At 44.6% G+C, this 20,900-nt stretch overlaps 1 protein-coding gene across 2 annotated transcripts in view; it reads right to left on the reverse strand.

The window, feature by feature from the left end:
* The window catches only part of GNPTAB (N-acetylglucosamine-1-phosphate transferase subunits alpha and beta), a 51,202-nt gene extending 33,269 nt beyond the window's left edge, over window positions 1–17,933 (reverse strand). The window contains exons 1-2 of one of the 2 annotated variants that reach the window (XM_084880066.1): window positions 17,544–17,932; window positions 3,380–3,465 (exon numbers count right to left, since the gene is read on the reverse strand). In XM_084880066.1, coding sequence (XP_084736192.1) covers window positions 3,380–3,465; window positions 17,544–17,660 — 203 coding nt within the window. In that variant the 5' untranslated portion in view covers window positions 17,661–17,932. Of the gene's footprint in view, window positions 1–3,379; window positions 3,466–17,543 lie in introns of both variants that reach the window. The other variant, XM_084880067.1, reaches the window with a different exon arrangement.
* Window positions 17,934–20,900: the final 2,967 nt, after the last annotated feature.

The following is a 20,900-nucleotide window of genomic DNA, read 5'->3' on the forward strand; positions in this document are numbered from 1 at the left end:
CATTGTTTTACATTTCTGCAAATCTCCTCAGAGACTTAGCAGAGGAAAGCAAGCACCTCCAATCTCTTGTATTCAGTCTGACCCCCTTACGTTGTTTTGGTTGAAGGTATGAAAAAACCCCAGGCTCAAACAGATATGAAGTTGGAAAGAGGAATATTTTTTTTGCTGCTACACCAAAAAAAGTGGTAGTTTCTTAAAAATTAGTTGCAATATGGAATCGGAAACATATAAATTTTTTGTGCTTTTATATTCAAATCCATTGGTCTTTCTTTCCCTTTGAATAATGGCTCTTTCACCCATGCAAAAGTCTGTAACATCAATGTACTAGCTACCTACAGAATAACAGAGTATAGAGTTTTGCAGATCTGCCAAATGGTGACACATTGCCTTAATTTTCTTATATAATATTAATAATGGGGATTGCTTTGGATAATCACAAATCTAGTCAGAGAAGCCTACAATGTTGTGAAGCTCACAGTGGTGGAAATGTGTTTTCCAAAATTCTAATTTTCATCTGAAAGTTTAAGCTTTATCGTTGGCAACAAATACTATTTTTTCTTCAAGAGACAGGATCACTTGTTCATTGTCAAGAAAATCCTTGCCAAATAACCAAGTCTGATAATCATACTTGAATTTATCCTTTCAGTTTATAATAATGGTGTTCCATGAACAGAAGAGCTAGTTCAGGCCACAACTCAAACAATTACCATGTGGCTTTTCCTCAAGACAATCCCCATGCAGTCAGGTCTTTAGGACTGCCTCCCTTTTCCTCTCACACATTAAAGGCATACTTACTCAAAGGGCCAAGATACAATCAAACTAATAATTTTTTACTGCTTTATCATGAGTATTTTTAAGTAAACTAAGTTTCTCTTGCACCTGCAAATATGAGGTGGTAGAGCATACAATGACTCATGCTAAGGTGTGGCAATGTTACCCACACTGCTTTTATACCATCAATGCTAATGTCAACACAGTAAAATAGCAAATGGCACCTTAGTATGGCTATAAAAATGGTTTTTATTTCACAGGCACCCAAGATCTTCGTAAACTTCTGTTTTAAGAGATCCTAAGAGAAAGATCTAGTTCCCCTACTCCACTAGTTACTCGGCTACCAGTTACCTCCCCTACTAGACTACAAAATTCTTTACAGCAGATAGCTATATCACAGGATCTAAAACAGAGTAAGACTCAGATTCCATCTTCATTAAAGAAGCAAAGTCTGGGTGTCATTCATTTAAGGAACACAGCAAAAAGTAAAGCTTTAGGTCAACTCAAGAAATCCCACAAGCCCTCTTCATTGAGATGGTGTGAACTCTAATAGTGCATACATCCAACCCGGCCAGTGTGACTACATGGTTGAACATTAGCCCATGCACCAAGAGGTCACTGGTTCGATTCCTGGTCAAGGGTACATACCCAGATTGTGGGTTCAAACCCCAGGATGGGGAGTGCAGAAGGCAGCTGATCAATGTTTCTCTCTTATCGATGTTTCTATCTCTCTCTCTTCCTCTTCCTTCTTCTCTCTAGTAATCAATAAAAAATGTATTTTTTTAAAAAAAAATGCATAGACCTAATTAGCAGTTATTTTTAAAACTTATTACTTGATAGAAATCACTAGGTACTCATAACAAGAGAGCAGAGGGATAAGGAGTGCTTCTAAGCTGGGGACAAGGGGTTCAGTGATTGAGTCTAGAAGTTCCTAGAAAACTGTCCAAGTGTGCCAATGAACACCAATTATTACTTGTAGTTTCAGTGGATTTTCTGATTCAGTGAGTAGCGGGAAGGATTTATGGGTTCTATCATCAGGGGATAATGACAGTCAGAATCTCTGGTTATGACTTCTGACATTTAGACCAAGTTCTTTTGTGAAGTTAAGTGCCTCGGTAGCTACCTCCCTTTTGTTTTGGTCCCCTCTTGCTCCTTCCCCTGTATTGATTTGCTGTGTGTCATTACAATGAAAAGGAGAGTCAATAGATACTGCACAAAGTGAATAAATCAAAAGGGAGAAGACTTTTGATTTTAAAGATGGAATGATCACCAGAAGAATCCAAAACAAAAATTCATTGACAGTGGTTCCTGAGAGGGAAAATCCAGAATAGAACAGAGGCTTTACTTTCTATTTTTCTGTATTGTTGAACTGCTTTCACCAGAGACATCTACTGCTTTTATGATATAAAACAATATAAATAATAGCTTTATAGACAAACAATGAACAGAGCCTGTGCAATTCATTTCAACTGCAAGAAGGGAAGGAAGGGATTGGTAAAGACTGCTCCCAATGTCTTGTGAGAGAGGAAAACTCTTCAAGAAAAGGAGAGGTTGAAGACAGCATTCAAGAATGGCTGCACCGCCGAGACCGGTTTGGCTCAATGGATAGAGCATCGGCTTGGGGACTGAAGGGTCCCGGGTTCGATACCGGTCAAGGGCATGTACCTTGGTTGCGGGCATATCCCCAGTAGGGGGTGTGCAAGAGGCAGCTGATCGATGATTCTCTCTCATCGACGTTTCTAGCTCTCTATCTCTCTCCCTTTCTCTCTGTACAAAATCAATAAAATATATTTAAAAAAAAAAAAAAAAGAATGGCTGCACCAAGAAGCTTGACCTTAAGGAGCCAGAGATTCAACCTGGAGGTTGCTTGCTCCTTCCCATAGCAAGACAGCAAGATGCGGGGGCCACAGGGACAGGTGAGGTCCAGTCCCGGTGGCGACCATGGGAATGGCCCTCGTTAACAGAGTGACGTCAACCAGAGAATACTGGTCAGGGCTCAGAACAGCTGCAGAGCAGCCACTCAGTTCCCTCATCCTTCAGGGGGATGAAATTACCTTTACCTTCTGGAACTGGGGCAGCATACAATGAGATCATGTAACAAAGTACTCAACAAACTGCAAGGCAGCATTACTCTTTGGGAGTCAGATTTTCCATCTAAAAAATGTGAGGATTCGCCGGGACCGGTTTGGCTCAGTGGATAGAGCGTCGGCCTGCAGACCGAAGGGTCCCGGGTTCGATTCCGGGCAAGGGCATGTACCCTGGTTGCGGGCACATCCCCGGTGGGGGGTGTACAAGAGGCAGCTGATTGATGATTCTCTCTCATCGATGTTTCTAACTCTCTATCCCTCTCCCTTCCTCTCTGTGAAAAATCAATAAAATATATGTTAAAAAAAAGTTTAGAAATGTTTTTTAAAAAAATTAAATAAATAAAATAAAATAAAAAATGTGAGGATGCATTACAGGGTTCCTTCAGATGGGAGGAGTCTTGAATAAGTTAAACCACATCTACAACTTGGAGAGATCCCTTGATTGCTATATTTAAACATGGGTGCTTTCCTAACTTATCATTTAACTAAAAATAAAATCTCCAAAATGTATCTTTTCTCACCGATTCTGAAAGGACTTTCCAGCAACATTGTCTCTGTAGGAATCAAATAAAACGTGGTATTGATCCCGGCTCCATTCCAGAACCACCTAGGGAAAAGAAGACAAAGAAAACAACAACAATGTTTTGGGTGTATGTGTGTGTTTTTATATCTTCATTAAAGGAAATATTTTATTGATATTTTAGAGAGAGGGGGAGAGAAGGGGAAGGTAAAAGGGGAAAGAGAAACAGCAATTGGGGTTGCCTCCCATATGCACCCCAACTGGGAATCTAACCCACAACCTTTTGGTGTATGGGACTCAAACTGAGCCACACTGGCCTGGGCAAGAAACAATGTTTTATTTGCATCAAATAGTAAGAGTTTACTACTTTCATTTCATTAATAATTGCTAAAAGAACAGGTAAAGCAATGAAAATCCATCTATTACTCAGTGCTTGCCATATGCCAGACACTGCTCAACCCAGATGAATAAATTACAAGATAAGAATAGTCTCATACATATGAAAATCAAATAGATTTAAAAGGCTGTGATATGAGCATTGGGTCATGGGAGAATGAGGTCACCAGGTAGAGAGAAAGGACAGTGCCAGAAGAGCATGCTCAAAGGCTGAAAGCGGCAAACTCGAGTTGTTTGAGGACAACTATACAGCTGGTTTTGGCTGGAGCATACGCCGGTAGGAACTGGAGGGAAATGCGGCTGGGATAGGACGCTGGGCCTGGACTAGGATGTGCCTTGTGTGCCAGGGGAAGCAGAGGTACTGGAGGACTTTAAGGGGGCTACATGATCCATTCAAAACTTGGAAAAGGCCTGGCAGGTGTGGCTCAGTGGTTGAGCACTGACCTATGAACCAGGAGGTCACAGTTCGATTCCCAGTCAGGGCACCTGACCAGGTTTCAGGCTCAATCCCCAGAAGGGGATGTGCAGGAGGCAGCCAATCAATGATTCTCTCATCGTTGATGTTTCTAACTCTTCGTCTCTGAAATATATATATATATATATATATATATATATATATATATGTATATATGTATATATATATATATTTTTTTTAATTCTTACTTGCCGTTTTGAATTATTCCACCCACCCCCACCTCATATGAACATGCATACATACACACACACACACACACACACACACACACACGACCTCCTCTCTACACTCTACTACTAAGGATAGTTTGTTGGTAAAATTTAAAAAACAATGAACTGAAATACTACTTATTAAAATACTACATGAGCCGAAACCGGTTTGGCTCAGTGGTAGAGCGTCGGTCTGCGGACTGAAAGGTCCCGGGTTCGATTCCCGTCAAGGGCATGTACTACCTTGGTTGCAGGCACATCTCCAGTAGGGGGTGTGCAAAAGGCAGCCAATCGATGTTCATCTCTCATCGATGAACATGTTTCTCTCTATCCCTCTCTCTTCCTCTCTGTAAAAAAATCAATAAAATATATTTTTAATAAAAATAAAATAAAATACTACATGAGTTCTGAAATATGTCATAAACAATGTTATTAAGAATTACTGCCCAGCCAGTGTGGCTCAATGGCTGAATGAGATGCAAAGCCCATAATTCTTTGCATCAGAGGAATTCCCCAGCTAAGAAAAGGAGGAAGGTAATTATTAACAAGAGAATGGGTTTACTATATAGTATAGTGCAGTTTCTAAGATTTACAATCCGAAGACATGAGTTTAAATCTGGGACTTGATAAAATCTAGAGCGCTTCTCTATTCTCAATTTCTTCTTCTGTAGAATGAGGAAATTAATGCCACCTATTTCACAAGACTGTTTTGATGAGTAAATGAGATATGCCGGTCATACAGGGCTGTACAATACTTACATACAAATTGTTCACATGTCTCTTAAAGATAGCATTTACAGTGCTGCGGTTTAACTTACTGGTTTAAATATGTGTCTACCCCTCTGTGAGCAACTCAAAGCCAGGAACTTGATCTTTTTATTTTTATTCCCAGATCTTTGGACAATCCCTGACATAAAATCAATCAACTTTTTATTTTTATTTTTAATCCTCACAGGAAGGTACTTTTTCCATTGATTTTTAGAGAGTGAAAGAAAGGGAGAGAGGAGGAGGGGAAAGGAGAGGGAAAGGGGTAGAGAAAGAGAAACATCAATGTTGCCTCCCAAACATGCCCTGGCTGGGGCTGGGGCTGGGGCTGGGGCTGGGGTTGAAACCTGCAATCCAGGTATGTGCCTTTGACCAAGAATTGAACCCAAGACTCTTTGGTGCTCCCGCAAACACTGGCTAGGACATAAACATTCTAGAATGAATGAATATGGCTACTAGTTTTACAAGGCAACTTGGAACAGCTTACCACTCCATAGTTTCCCTCTAGAACTTTCTGCTTTCGGATCCATTCCCAAATAGTCAGGTAAAGACTAAAGGGCTAGTACGGCTGGTGTGGCTCAGTGGTTGCATGTCGACCTATGGATCAGGTCATAGTTTGATTCCCGTCAGGACACATGCCTGGGTTCCAGGCTCGATCCCCAGCAAGGCGGGCAGGGAGCATACAGAAGGCAACCAATTGATGATTCTCTCCTCACTGATGTTTCTATCTCTCTCTCCCTCCCCCTTTCTCTCTGAAATCAATAAAAATATATTTAAAAATAAAAAAGACTAAAGGGTTAGAGTTGTGAAGACACAACAGCAGGCCTACTAGGCACACAAGGACATAGAACTCTGTACAAGCACATGTCACTTGGTCAATCTTCAAAAGAATGTGACATGCCGTCCTATAATACTTAAGGTGTTGGAGCTCTAACCTCAAGTAGTAAAAACTCTAACACTGACAGAGCTTTTCACACATTGATAATCAGAAGTCTATATCATTCCTAGACTATAAAGGTTCTGTCTAGTTTCTGAAAACAAAATTTAGTTTGCAAAAAATAAATTTAGTTTGTGTCGAAGTGTACTGAGATGAAGATCCCTATCTTAAAGATATTCTAAGCTTTATCTTTTCTACCAACCCTCTTCCTCCTCCTATCTACTTGTCACCAGAATTCTCTAATCACATCTGATTCAGCATGCTCATTTTGTTTTCCTGTCTTAGCCCACAGCTTATAAATAAGAGGAATTTATACCTCACAGTTCTGGAGGCTGGAAATACCAAGGCACCGGCATATTTGGTGTGTGGTGAGAGCCAGCGTCCAGATTCACAGCCAGCTGTCCGCTCCTGTGTCACCTCGCATGGTGGGAGGGGTCCAGGAGCTCACTATTCCATTTGTGACCTAATCACCTTCCAAAGACCTCACCTTCTAATACCATCACATGGGAGATAAATAAATAAAAAGACTTGCCCAAAGTCAAGCAATAAATCACAAGAGATAATGCCAGTTTCCAAAAGCAGACACACCTTTCTTTCAGGCCTTTGTATAATTATAAAAATCAGCATTGAAAACCTGCTGATTCTGAAGCTTTGCACTCAACGTGGTATTTTTACTGCCTGATGGCCTCCTGCTACCCTTCTCTTCCACCCGTGATTCACCTTCCACATTACCTCCAGAGCAGTGGTTCTCAGCCTTCCTAATGCCCCAACCCTTTAATATAGTTCCTCATGTTGTGGTGACCCCCAACCATAAAATTATTTTCGTTGCTACTTCATAACTGTAATTTTGCTACTGCTATGAACTGTAATGTAAATATCTGTGTTTTCCGATGGTCTTAGGTGACCCTGCTAGCAGTTCTCAACCTGTGGATCGCAAAAATAATCTTATGGTTGGGGGTCACCACAACGTGAGGAAGTATATTAAAGGGTCATGGCATTAGAAAGGTTGAGAACCACTGCTCTAGAATAATCGTTCTAAACAGAGACCTAATTCATCATTCTCTTCCTTTAAATTGTTTGAATGGCTCTCACTTTTTCTGGATGAATTGAAATGTTAGCCTCACTCAGTAGGCAAGTCCTAAAGTGGCCACCACCTGCCTCTGCAGCTTCAATCCTGGGTATGCTGCAGCCCTTCAGAACTACCTGAGTCCCGACAAGGTGACAGTGCCTCCCACACCTATACCTTTACACCTACGGCATCCTGCACTTAAGAGAGGCCCTCTCTCTCCCTCTCTCTCTCTCTCTCCCCCTCCCTCCCTCCCTCCCTCCCTCTCTCCCCACCATGTGATGGCACAGCAAGAAGGCAAGAAGGCGGTCATTTGCAAGCCAGCAAGAGAGCTCTCCCTAGATACCAACCATGCTGAGCACCCTGATCTTGGACTTTCAATCTCCAGAATCATTAAGAAAATAAATGTGCTGTTTAAGCCAACACCCAAACCCCTTTCTTCCCTAAGCCAGCTTCTTCAAGATCAAGCTCACATGTCACATGTCATCCTGTCTAAGAAACTGCCCAACACCCAACAACCCTCTATCTTCAGCTGAATTTATCACACTACATCTTGAGATTGTCTATCTGCTTGCCCATCTTTCTTTCAAGAGCAGAAAGAAACGGAACCATCGTTGTGTCTCTAGCAAGCGGTAGAGTGACACCTCCATAAACCTCTGCCAAATGAATACTTTGTGAAATTTTAGGAAAGAAGCTTTATCCAATTTGGAATTTATCAGAGACGGAAATTAAGTTAATGGAATGAAGGGGGGAAAGCGAGGTATATAAGAGGGAAAAGAAAACTAGAACCCCCCTAAAAGAAGAAACAATGTTTTATTAAAAAGAACAATTTTAAATTGTTTAAATGTACTTATTCCTGGGGAGGGAGGGGGGTCCAATTGGGGGGAAAGGAGACATATGAAAAACTTTAGACAACAAAAAATAATGCATTTATTCACTTTAGAGAAAGACAGAGAGAGAGAAACATTATGCATTCATTGGCTGATTCTTGTATGTGCCCTGACTGGAGATGGAACCCGAAACCTTGGTCTATCAGGATGACACTCTAACCCAGCAGTTGCCAACCTTTCGACCCCACGGACCACCAATGGTCCACAGACCACTGGCTGGCAATTACTGCTCTAACCAACTGAGCTACCTACCTGGCCGGGGCAAGAGGAAACGATTTTAGGATGCAATTTTAAAATGGGCAATGTGGATTTTAGTCAATTGTAGAACTCATTTGGCTCGCCCTGTACAAGTGTGACTTAATCTGTAACATTTTTGAAAGATCACATTTTTCTGCTTAATTTAGTGCACACATGAATCACACACGGGCTGACTAGTCACCCGTTTAAGATACTGCATGTGATCATAAGATTGGAACAATCAATCTATTAAAGAACAGTAAGAACTTCAAAAGATACATTGAGAATACAGTATATAAACTTTTATAGCTCCAGTTGTTTGTTACATTTTAGAAGGAACTAGAATAACATATGGTATTATATAGTTTCCAGCTGTATTAAATTAATAAACTTACACCCTCTGCTTTTATATCAACCATAATAAAGCAGTCAGATAAAGAAATCACTGTGAACTTCTCTGCTCTGTCTCTAAGGAAAGATTAATATACTCTTCGCTGTGTCCTTGGCACCAGCCCCGAAGTAAGGTCTCCAGCTGCTGCCTTCATAAGCATCACAGCCAAGGGAAGAGCTGTCCTGGGACGCAACACGTGGCATTTAGCTGGCATTTACTGAACCCTGCACCAGGTACCATGCAAGGTGTCTTATATACACGAAGCATCTCATTTAAACCATCTTTCCTCAATAAAGCTTAATCACAATCAGTGAGCAAAAAAAAAAAAAAAAATGTATATGTATTTATTCAACAAATATTCACTAAGCATCTATAGTTCCGTCTGAATGAACAAATGAGCTTGTCCATCTTGCTCATTTTTGTATCTCAAGAAGTCAGCAGAGTGTTTGGCACATAATGGAATAAAAAAGCCAGATTATCTTGCACCCTAAATCTCTCAAGTCGGTTCAGTTCTCTTAAATGCCCTCTACGGGTCTAACTCAAGGCTCCCAACTAACAGTCCCAATTGAGGGTTTCTCAACTTTGGCTGTATTGACATTTAGGATCTGATAACTTTGTTATGGGGGTGTCCTGTGAATCATAGGATGGTCAACAGCATTCCTGGCCTCCACCTTCTACATGCCAGTACATAACAACCTTGAAGGTTATTATGTTCTCAGGACAAACACTCAAACTCTGAACACCAACTCTACCAAGGCTGGGAGCAGGGCACCAACCACACCAATCTCTCCTACATCCACATTTTCTCTTGCTCTCCATCGTCCAGCCACATGGACTTCTCACATGTGTACCCCATCTTCAAGACCTTCTCTTGGTTCCAGGACCCAAGCACTAGTAACATTTTTTAAAATATATTTTATTGATTTTTTACAGAGAGGAAGGGAGAGGGATAGAAAGCCAGAAACGTCGATAAGAGAGAAACATCAATCAGCTGCCTCCTGCACCCCCCCCCCCCCGCCCCCCGGGGATGTGCCTGCAACCAAGGCACATGCCCTTGACCGGAATCGAACCCGGGACCTTTCAGTCCACAGGCCAATGCTCTATCCACTAAGCCAAACCGGTTTCTACCACTAGTAACATTTTTGGCAGCATAATCTTTGCTGTGAGGGTGATGCTATGTATTGCAGGATGTTTAGCGGAATCTCTGACCTCCACTAATTGCTAGTTACACCAATCCCACACTACACCCCAATCACGGCAACCCACAATCTCTCCAAACGTTACCAAATGCCTCTAGGGTGGGTGCAAAATACCTCCCAGTTGAGAACATTCGGTAGGCCTACCCTCCTCTGTCCCTGCCTCAGAAATTCTACCCTTTCAAGTTGAGTTCAAACCGCATCAAGAACACCCCCAGGCATGGCTCTGTGGTTGAGCGTCAACCTGCAAACCAGGAGGTCACGGTTTGATTCCCAGTCAGGGCACATGCCTGGGTTGTGGGCTAGATCCCCAGTGGAGGACATGTAGCAGGCAGCCAATTAATGACTCTATCTCATCATTGATGGTTCTCTCTCTCCCTCTCCCTTCCTTTCTGAAATCTCCCTGACCCAGCCACCAGACAGTTCTCCCTGCAGGTCTCTCCCACAACACCTTCTACTTCTTTGCAGCATTTCTCACAACTGTTCATTAAGTAGCATTTAATGTCTGAATGCACCACCGGAATATAAACTCCTTGTCTATGGGAACTTGTCTGTTCACTACTCCGTGCCCAGGGGCCTGGCACTGCACTCAAAGAATGTACCAACTGAGTAAGTGCTCTGCTGGGACACAGGGATTCCAAGATAAGAAGGAGAACATCTCTGTGATCAGCATGCTGAGTACAGAAGTGGCAGATCATTATTGAGAAAGAAGCTTGTGCATAGATAAATAAAAAGTTTCATCTAAGGCACATGTGTCAAACACAAGGCCCGCGGGCCAAATCCAGCCCGCCAGGCCTTGCAATGTGGCCCGCACCTCGCTGTCATCACTGCACTCCGCTGTCAGTTTATGACATTGTCAGTTTATGACTGTTCAGTAAACCATTCGGCCCGCGATTTAGGCTGGATTTTAGATTTTGGCCCCTTCTCTGATTGTGTTCGACACCCCTAATCTAAGGCATCAAAATGCCAGATACCACATTTCAAAAAGAAGTGTGGAACCAAGATGTCAAGTTTCCTAAAGAGGTGGTTGAAAACTCATCCAAATCACGATAAAAAGGCCCAGAGGAGGGTTTTTTTGGAAGCTGCCGTGGGCATTCTGTGACTTCTGCTCCACCTCAGTGGAAGGGGAGGGGTGGAACTCTCCCATCACCTCAAGCCCAGGAAAAGGACTCCGTGGTATGACCTAGGGAGCCCGTGACAGGTCCCTGCGATTGGGTGGATGCCACGTCTGTCTCACGCCTGGGAAACAGAAAGGACTGGCTGCTGCCTGCTCTGAGGATAAGGGAAAGGTGGTTGCTAGGCAGAATCCGCTCACACGCCCTCACCCTGAGCTGACAAGGATCAGGATACCTGCCCCTAAAACACGGCAGCTTGGCATAATGAATATTTCAAGCTGAAGAAATCTGAGAAAGAGCAGGCATGGGAAGGATGCTCTGACCTTCCCCTGAAGCAGGCCATGTGACCTTCTGTGAAAGGTGCCCTCTCCATAACTGGAGGAAAGGAGCGTCCTTGCCTCCATCCTAGTCTGCTGAAGGGAATTCTGAACGAGCAGGCCCGTGTTTCACCAGCTCGTGTCCTTTTTGTCCTACCACAATGCTCCACTCATCAAACCCCGCATTGAAACATTCAGGTGTAAGCACTTCTTTGGGTCTTCATCTCCTTAGGAAGGCTTCCACGTCATGTAAAACTCAAATTAAATTGCTCCCTGGTGTGACTCAGTGGTTGACACAGCATCGTTGATTGGCTGCCTCCTGCACCCCTCACACTGGGGATCAAGCCTGCAACCCGGGCATGTGTCCTACCCAGGAATCAAACCGTGACCTCCTGGTTCGTAAGTCAATATTCACTCAACCACTGAGCCATGCCGGCTGGGCCAATATGCTAAATTCCATGAACATGATCAACAAACTAAGACCTCAAGAGTAAGTCAAACCAAACGCAACTATCAAATTTACCACATTAAGTTAACGATATATATTGAATCATTACTGAAAGACTTATGAGGGCACACTTGAACTGTGCTTAACAAAACTCCATATTAATAAGCCCACCTTAGAACACAAGACTCACAGGTGAAGAAGTTAACAAGATATTACAAATGGAAACAACCCACTTTTTCATCTTCTACAACAAGGTGGAGGGCTATCAGCTATCACAGTCACATTGTCAACGCTCAGAACCAGGAAAGGAAATGGGTTTTGACTCAAGCCAGTGTCTGGGACATCTGTTGCTCTGGCCCTTTTGATAACAGCCTCCTGATTTCCCTCTAGGGAACCCCTCTCAGATCGCATGGTTCACTGGGGCCTGGAGACTGACAGCTGGCTCGCAGCACTAGCTCTGGGGGTGGCCCAGGTGGCTAACAAGGGAACAACAAGGGCACCAGGGCCTGCTAGCACTGTGAGGAAGGAAGCTCTCCTTTGCTGGGCTTACTAAAGTGGTAGATCAGGAGCTAGAGTTGCTGGCAGCAATCTTTGTTTCCACATGGGAAGAGCTCTCCTGAGAACCAAACCAACAGAAGGGAAGAACAGGGACAGGAAGAGATTCCTGATGACATCACTTGGGCACCTCGATCCAACCCTGCCAAAGTTTTGCCCTATAATTTTTCAAATATACCAGTCCAAAAACGACCTTTTCTTTTAAGCCGCATCTGAGTTGGGATTCGGTCACAACCAAGCGCTGCTAATACTAGCAGCAATTTTAAACCACTAATAACCCCCCTCCCCAACCCACCCCCTAAAAAAGCTTCCTGTAAAAGCCTCAGCTTCCTCTAGGATGTTTCAATCCATAATTTCCTTCCCGTCCTCCGATTTGCTAAATGATTACTGGGTAACTACTCCCTTTATTGTTACTCAGTCCTCATGGCCTCATCCCAACTACATATACAAAGATGGTCAAGGATGAGCTAAAATTCTTTGTATCTTTGACAGCATCTTCCACCCTACAAGTACAATCAGACAAATCATGTATGCCAAAACCGGTTTGGCTCAGTGGTAGAGCGTCGGTCTGCGGACTGAAAGGTCCCAAGTTCGATTCCGGTCAGGGGCATGTATGTTGGTTGCGGGCACATCCCCGGTAGGGGTTGTGCAAGAGGCAGCTGGTCCATGTTTCTCTCTCATCGACATTTCTAGCTCTCTTATCTCTCTCCCTTCCTCTCTGAAAAAATCAATAAAATATATTTTTAAAAAAAATCATGTATGAAAAAGAAGAGGTAACTACAGATGGTCTGCATCAAAATAGAAAACTTGCTCTAACTGGTTTGGCTCAGTGGATAGAGTGGACTAAAAGGTCACGGGTTTGATTCTGGTCAAGGCATGTACTTTGGTTGCAGGCTTGATCCCCGGCCCTGGTCGGGGTGCGTGCAGGAGGCAACCAATTGATGTATCTCTCTCACATGGATGTTTCTCTCTCTGTCTCTCTCCTCCTCCCATCCACACTCTCTTAAAAAAAAATAAAAAAATAAACCTCAATGGAAAAATATCCTCAGGTGAGGATTCACACACACAAAAAAAGAAAACATACACCTTTACTAGAAAAGAGCTTGAAGGGATGTTGGTTAAGGTCATCTCTATCCTTTCATTCGAGTGCTAATAATACACCAGGGAATAAGACAAGGTCCCCACTTTAGCAGTTGGCTGGGCTGTGGATCTCTCCCAAACCCCTCCAAAGAGAGACCACTGGTATCTAAAGGCTCAACCACTGAGCCACGCTGGCCGGGCTGGACCGAGTTTTCAGTCTTCCTTTTCACTGAACAAGAATCTCACTCATCCAAAATGGCAGAAGGTGGGTGAGCAAAAGAAATGGGGGGGAGGGAGGTGCAGGGACAGTTACTATCCACTACAGCAGATTCTGTCTGAACCTATCTGACTTCCTCATGGAAGTTCACTTTTGAATATTTGTTCCCATACTTAGTGCACGTAAGGAAGTGATGTATTTCACACACATATACACCAGGCGCACAGACACACACACATACATATACACCCAGCAGTGATCTACAATCCCCTATTCACAATCCTGAAATCCAAAAAGTTCTCAGTAGGGACGACCTTTTTGTTTCTTATTTGGCAGCAAAACTTGACCTGACCTGAACTTATTTGGTGGCAAAACTTGGCCTAACCTTACTGGAAGTTATTTATAGTCTTTATTTTCCACACTGAGTGTGAACAGTCATATGTTCCACTGTAAAAGATACCGTTATTTAATTATAAGGTCATTCAGAAGTTTCGGATAAGGGAATATAGATTTGTGTGTAAATAATTCAACTAAGTAATGATGGTCCTAAAATAATACATTGTTTACTTCAAAAGCATGTTTGAAAGTCTATACAATATCAACTAGCAAAGGACAAATACTGAAAATCAGGACTTTCTAAGCTAAAATGAGTCTTGAGAACATAGTTAAGCTAGACTCCCAAGGGCACATGACTTGCCCAAGAAAACCAGTTTTCAACAGACAAGTTCCCACCTGCTACCCCAAGGCAATGAGCTTCAGTGAACTTTAGATCCCAGCTTGAGGGTACTCACTGTGGATGTGGATCCAGCTCTGCTTTTGTTAATCAGAGTTCCCATGGGTTGAACTTAAGGGAAAAGTAAAAAAATATTTGAAAACTAGAGGCCCGGTGCATGACATTGATGCATCAATATGGCCCCCAGGCCTGGCCTGTGATCTTCCCCAGCTGCCAGCAGCTAGCCCCGCCCCCTACCGCAAGTCTGCTGCTACGCATCCCTCAAACCTCCCCCCGACCCCGTTCCCCATCCCCCATCAGGTGATTGGGGCCTGAAGGCTGGGGGCAGCTCCTGCGTTGAGCATCTGCCCCCTGGTGGTTAATACCCATCATAGTGACCAGTCATTCTGTCGTTGGTTGATTTGCATATTACACTTTTATATACATAGATATACTTCCCTGTTACTTCCACTTTTCTGTCTCAGAATTTGGATGGGTATACAGCCAATACCACTTATTCTAAGAGGGAAGGTTTGGCTCAGTGGATAGAGGGGTCTCAGGCTTGATTCTGATCAAGGGCATATACTCAGGTTGCAGGCTCGATCCCCAGTAGGGGGCCTGTGAGAGGCAGGCAATCAATGATTCTCTTCCATCATTGATGTTTCTAACTCTCTCTCCCTCTCCCTTCCTCTCTAAAGTCAATAAAAATATATTTACAAAAAAAAAAAAGAGGGAAGAAAAAAATATTATGAATTTACAGCTAACAATTAGTGAAATTAACAAGTTGGTAATATTAACTGTATGATGACAGCATTCTTATTTCAAGAGCTTATTTCAAAATAAGGATTAAAGATATAAATCAGTTGATGATAATAATGATAGTAGCAGTAGTTACTACCATTTAGTGAGAGTCTGCTATGTGCCAGGAACTATGTGTGGTACTTTACATACAGATCTTACTTGGTCCTCACTATCAAACCCGCAAGGAAGGTATTCTTGCCTCCACTTTCAAGATGAGGAAGCCGAGGTTCAGAAAGCTTAAATATCCTTTCCAAGATCAAACAAAGGACAGTCTGGGCTGTTTGAGAGTCCATGAAGAGCTTAACAGAACAGCTCTGGAGCCATATACTGCCGTGGTTTGAACCCAGCTCTGCCACAGGCTGGGCTAGATTAACTTGTGCAAGGGCCTCAGTTTCACCACCTGTAAAATGGGTGTAATAATAGTACCCATCTCACAGGGGTGGTGTTGTAAGGATTAAATGAGTGAATGTGAAGGCAGTTAAGAGAAGGCCTAGCACTTGTATTAACTATGTATTAACTATTATCACCATCATGCCCTACGTATTAACTATTATCATGATCGCGAATAATGGCACCAGCATCCAAACCCAGAACTGCCTCGTCTGGCAGTTCTTCTTTCCCACTGCGCTGTACAAATTAACAACAACCGTAGTGGCATAGGGGCATGCCACCAGTTGACGTTCTTTGCCTGTCATTTCTTTTGTCTGTTTCAAACCCTAAGATCTGGTCATCTCAAGACTGACAAAAGTCTTTCTTTTGGTAAATAAATAACCAGGCTTCTAATATATAAAATAAAAGATTCCAACAACCGATGCCTCTAAAGTCACCTTCACACTGGGGTTTTAATAAACAGCTCATTTAAATTACTCGGGACAAAAAAAAAAAAAAAATCTTATCAGCAATAAGACACAACTATACATAGATACAGTCACTATCTTTCGTTGCAACACATGAAACAAAGATAGAACAGCAGGTGGTATATGAGTTAACATATTCCACTTACAAGTCTGGGGCACTTTCTCACCCTCACTTATAAAATGTATTTTTATGAGCCCCTACACCAACCTGGCTGGTGTGGTCCAGTAGTTGAGCTTCCACCTATGAACCATGAGCTTCACCTCTAGATTCCCAGTCAAGGTCACATGCCCGGGTTTTCCAGCTCAATCCCCAGTAGGGGGCGTGCAAAAAGCGGCCTATTAATGTTTCCCGCATAGATGTTTCTCTCTCTCCCTCTCTCTTTCTATAAATCAACAAAAACATATTTAAAGAAAGAAAGAAATACCGTACGAGACCATCAATAATGAAATAACTACCCAACCCAAAGCAAAGGACTGTTTCAGCCATGAAAAATGTTCAAAGTGTATATCCGGAACGCCCCCAAATCTATTACACCCGTGTGTTTCCACCTCCCAAACCTGTCGCTTGGACCATCTGAGGAATTCACAGCCTGACCCAACCACTTTATTGTCCTGTTAACTAAACGCAGAGTCACAAAGGCAGGGCTAGTGTGACCTGGGATCTAAGTGATGAGCCGCCCTAACCCATAAATAACCCCAGGGTTGGTGCTGGCTCCCAAGAGGTAAGGATGGAGTCCAAAATCTAAGGTGCCCGGGTCACGTGGGTCACGTGAGGGTGATCTGGTGACAGGGAAACGGAGGTGCTGAGAAATCTCTCCCATCAGCGTGTGCACACCTGCCGGCGGGGCTCACGGACGGTGTACAGTTGTCCCAGATGACGGAGCAAACGTGCAAGAAAAAAAAAGTCCCCTTGCACCCAGGGTCCTTTACACTTCGAGCCAGTTACACTATTCCCACTGCAATAACACACGTGCCCTCGGAGGAAGTTTTGAGAACCGGGAAGGAACTAAGTTAAGAAGATTAAAGTGCCTTTGTCAAAGGTGAAAAGATTAGAAGGGTGGCACCCCCCGCGGGGCAAAGGGATGGGCACTGAGGAATGGAAAGACACCCACTCCGGGTCCCAGGAGGGGATTCCTGGAGCTTCAAGGCCTGAGGGCGAAAGTCAAAAGCCTTGGGGACTCCCGAAGAATGCCCCCGGTGTTTTCCCACCGGGAAATCAGCTAAACGAGCTCCTACTGCCCCGCCCCCCAACCATTGGGGGGACGAAATCTGGACCCCAGACGCAGAAAGCCGGCCGGAGCCTCCGGGGAAGCGCAGGCGCTGGGACGGGTCCTCGGGGCGGCAGGGAGGACGGGGACGCGGGGGGCACGCGCGCCCGGAATCGCGGCGTCCCCGGCTCGGCGAGGGCGGCAGGGGGTCGGGGGTCGGAGGTCGGAGGTCGGGGGTCGGGGGCCGCGCGCGTTCGGGGCGCCTCGGCCAGGGATCCCGAGCCGCTACTCACCTCGCCGAACTGGAAGGCGGAGACGATGGTGACCACGACGCCCACGAAGCAGACGTAGAGCCCATACCTGTGGGACAGGCAGGTATAGGTCTGTCTCTGCAGGAGCTTGAGCAGCATCCCCCCGGCCGCCGCCACGCCCGGAGGAGCCGGAGCCGGAGCCGCCGCCGACGCCTCAGCGCGCTGCCATGCAGCGGCCTCCGCCCGGCCGGCCGCTCCGATCACGGCCTCCGGCCGCCGCGCATTGCAGCTCCGGCGATTGACGCCGGCTCGGCTCCGCGCCGCGGCCGCCGCTTCCGGAAGCCGGGAGCCGGGAGCCCACGCCCACGGCGCGGCGGAGGCGGACCTGCACCCCGCGAGGCAGCCAGCGCCGCCCTGGTCTGGCCCGGCGAGCGGCGGCGGCGGCAGAGGCGGCGGCGACGGCAGCGGGGCCGCAGCGCCCCCTGGAGGGCGGAAGGGTAAAGGCAGGCGCGCGCCCTCCCGATCTGCGCATGCGCGGCTGGCCTCCGGACTGAGCGGGGGGACCCTAACCCGCGAGGGGCAGCGCAGCCCAGATAAGATCATGGGTCCCTGCAAGGACTCTGTGCCACAGGCCGCGCTGTTATGCCACGAACACTTACTTCTGTGCTCACATCCCTTTCTTCATCTCTACAGCAACTGCGAAATATGGTTCATAGGGCTCCTTCCTCCCCCTCTGGCCCTCTAACCGTATTGCTTGAAAGGAAACGTTGGGGCTACATGTGCCAAAAACAAAGTTAATTCATTTATTGATTTAAAAATGTAGTTAATGTCCTGTGCCTAGCGTAGTGTTTAGTGTCAGGTACTCAGAAATGAACTAGGCTTGGGCACCCTTCCCAAAGAGCCTAGTTGGGGAATTAAACACAGAAAGGATCAAGTGCAGAAAAGTTACGATAGAACCAGGGGTGCTAGGATATTTCCACTTTGGCTCCAGGTGATGTTGAGGAGGGCCTGCCTATGGGGTGAGAGATTTTGTTTTCTCTGAATATACTCGTCAATATGATTTTTGTCTTACGTTGAGTCACCTTGGGAAACAGTCCACTTACCCAGTGTTGCCATCATTCATAGCATGTTTACAATTGTCTTCACAACCAGTTTCAAGGATATATTCCCAATATGCACTCAACTGGGTGGTCAGATTTGCAAAAGGGAGTAGCTACCTTTGCTCCAATTTAAAGTGAAGTGTTGACACTTTTCAGTCCTTTTAGTCCTTTAGGTCCTAAAGTTTAGGAGAAGCTGATGTGATATACTTCCATGGTAAAATTATGGCAGTTGTGCAAGATACTTATAAAGGGGTAGGGGCAGAAATTGAATATTGGGGACTAGATATAGTTATAAGAAACATTCATCATGCTCTGTTAACCTTGATTGTTTTGTTCTAATTGAATAAACACATTCTATCCTGGCCATATGCCCCAAGGACCTGGGAGTCAACCTTGGACCTGGGAGTTAACCTTGGAATGTGGTCCATTTTCATTTAAGAACTGCTTATTATTATGGAGAGATTAACAACCTTGTAGCCCAAACAATGGAGTCCCACCCCAGTCTGCATTCCTGTCCTCCTATATAATCCTATATAATAAAAGGCTAATAAGCAAATCCTAGGAATGGCGGAAGTGGTTGTTATGACGTGAACTGACCACCAGGGGGCAGATGCTCAACGCAGGAGCTGTCCCCAGGTGATCAGTGCACTCCCACAGTGGGAGCACTGCTCAGCCAGAAGCCGGGCTCACACTGGCGAGCACAACAGCGGTGGCAGCAGTGGGACATCCCTCGAGGGCTCCCAGACTACGAGAGGGTGAGAGGGAGCAGGCCAGGCTGAGGGACACCCCACCTCCCCATGCACTGGGCCTCTAATCCAATATAAGTAGCTGGCTTATGTGGGGGTGCAGAGCAGATTTTTGTGAATGGCTGCTTTCCTATACTGTCAGCATTTTTGGAATAAAGCTCATACATGATTCAACCTTGTCTCTGCTTAATTGGCTCAAGTAGTGACCGGCAGCCTGGACCCGTTGGTTGTCTGGTTTAAAAAGTTTCAACAGATATAAAACCATCTATCATTCACAGGACTCTCTTAAGATGTTTGTTTCCACAATAATGATGGCCAACATTTACTTAGCATCTACTGTGGGCTGAGTCATCACAACAGCCTTATAAAGTAGACATCACTATCGCCATTCTACAAATGACGAAACTGGGGTGCCAAGAGGTTAGAAAACTGTCTAATATCACACAACCAGTAAATGACAGGATTGAGATTTGAACAGGGTGGCTAAGTGGTTGAGTGTCAACCTATGAGCCAGGAGGTCAAGGTTCAATTCCTGGTGAAGGCACATTGCCCTGTATTTGGGCTTGATCCCTAATAGGGATGTACAGAATCTCTGATCAATGATTCTCTTTCATCATTGATGTTTCTATTTCTCTCTCCCTCTCCCTTCCTCTCTCTGAAATCAATAAATTATTTTTAAAAATGTATATATGTATATATTTTAAAAATCAATAAAAACATATCTTTAAAACTATTTTTTAAAATTTCTTTATTGATTAAGGTATCATATATTTGTCCTCATCCTTCCGTCCCCATCCCACACCCCTCCCCACACACGCCCCCACCCCCCTGTTGTCCTTGGCCACTGGTTAGGCCCATATGTATGCACACAATTCCTTTGGTTGACCTCTCCCCTTTACCCCTCTCCCCTCCCCTACACTCCCTCTGAGGTCCGACAGTCTGGTCCATGCCTCCTTGTCTCTGGGTCTGTTTTTTTGTTTGTTTGTTTGTTTGTTTTTGGGGGGGGTCTGTTCTTGTTAATCAGTCTATGTTGTTCATTTCCCCTAGATGAGTGAGATCATCTTCTACTAGAAATAGACTTATAAGAACCATAAAAATCTTTTTTGATATTTTGTCCTTTTTGTTAAGTACGTGCCAAAAGGAGCCAGGCCAAGAGGTGTTATGAGAGTTTAAGAAATTTTATTTTATTCTCTCACAGTGGACTGAGACCAGTGTGTAGGTGTCAGCCCTAAAGGGGTGATTAGGTTCTCTTATATAGGGTAGAAGTATGCAATATAGGTTCAGTGTGGGTGCATGGGTTGGTCAAGTGGAGGGGAGGGCATGAGTAGGTCAAGGGAGGAAAGTTCAGAGGTTGGTCAAGTGAAGGGGGTTCATCTTATCTTGCTTCTGTAGGCGCCAGCCATCTGTCTAAGGCTTAGACTCTAAGCTACGGGAAAAGGTTATAACAATATCTATTCCCGAAACATGTCCAAGCAGGAGAGATTAGGGGTAGTTCATCCTAACACTTTTCACATTAACATGAAAGCTTCAGCCCTAGCTGGCTTGGTGCAGTG

The sequence above is a fragment of the Pipistrellus hanaki genome, assembly GCF_964339955.1.
Source record: "Pipistrellus hanaki genome assembly, chromosome: 3".
Classification (NCBI taxonomy): Eukaryota; Metazoa; Chordata; class Mammalia; order Chiroptera; family Vespertilionidae; genus Pipistrellus; species Pipistrellus hanaki.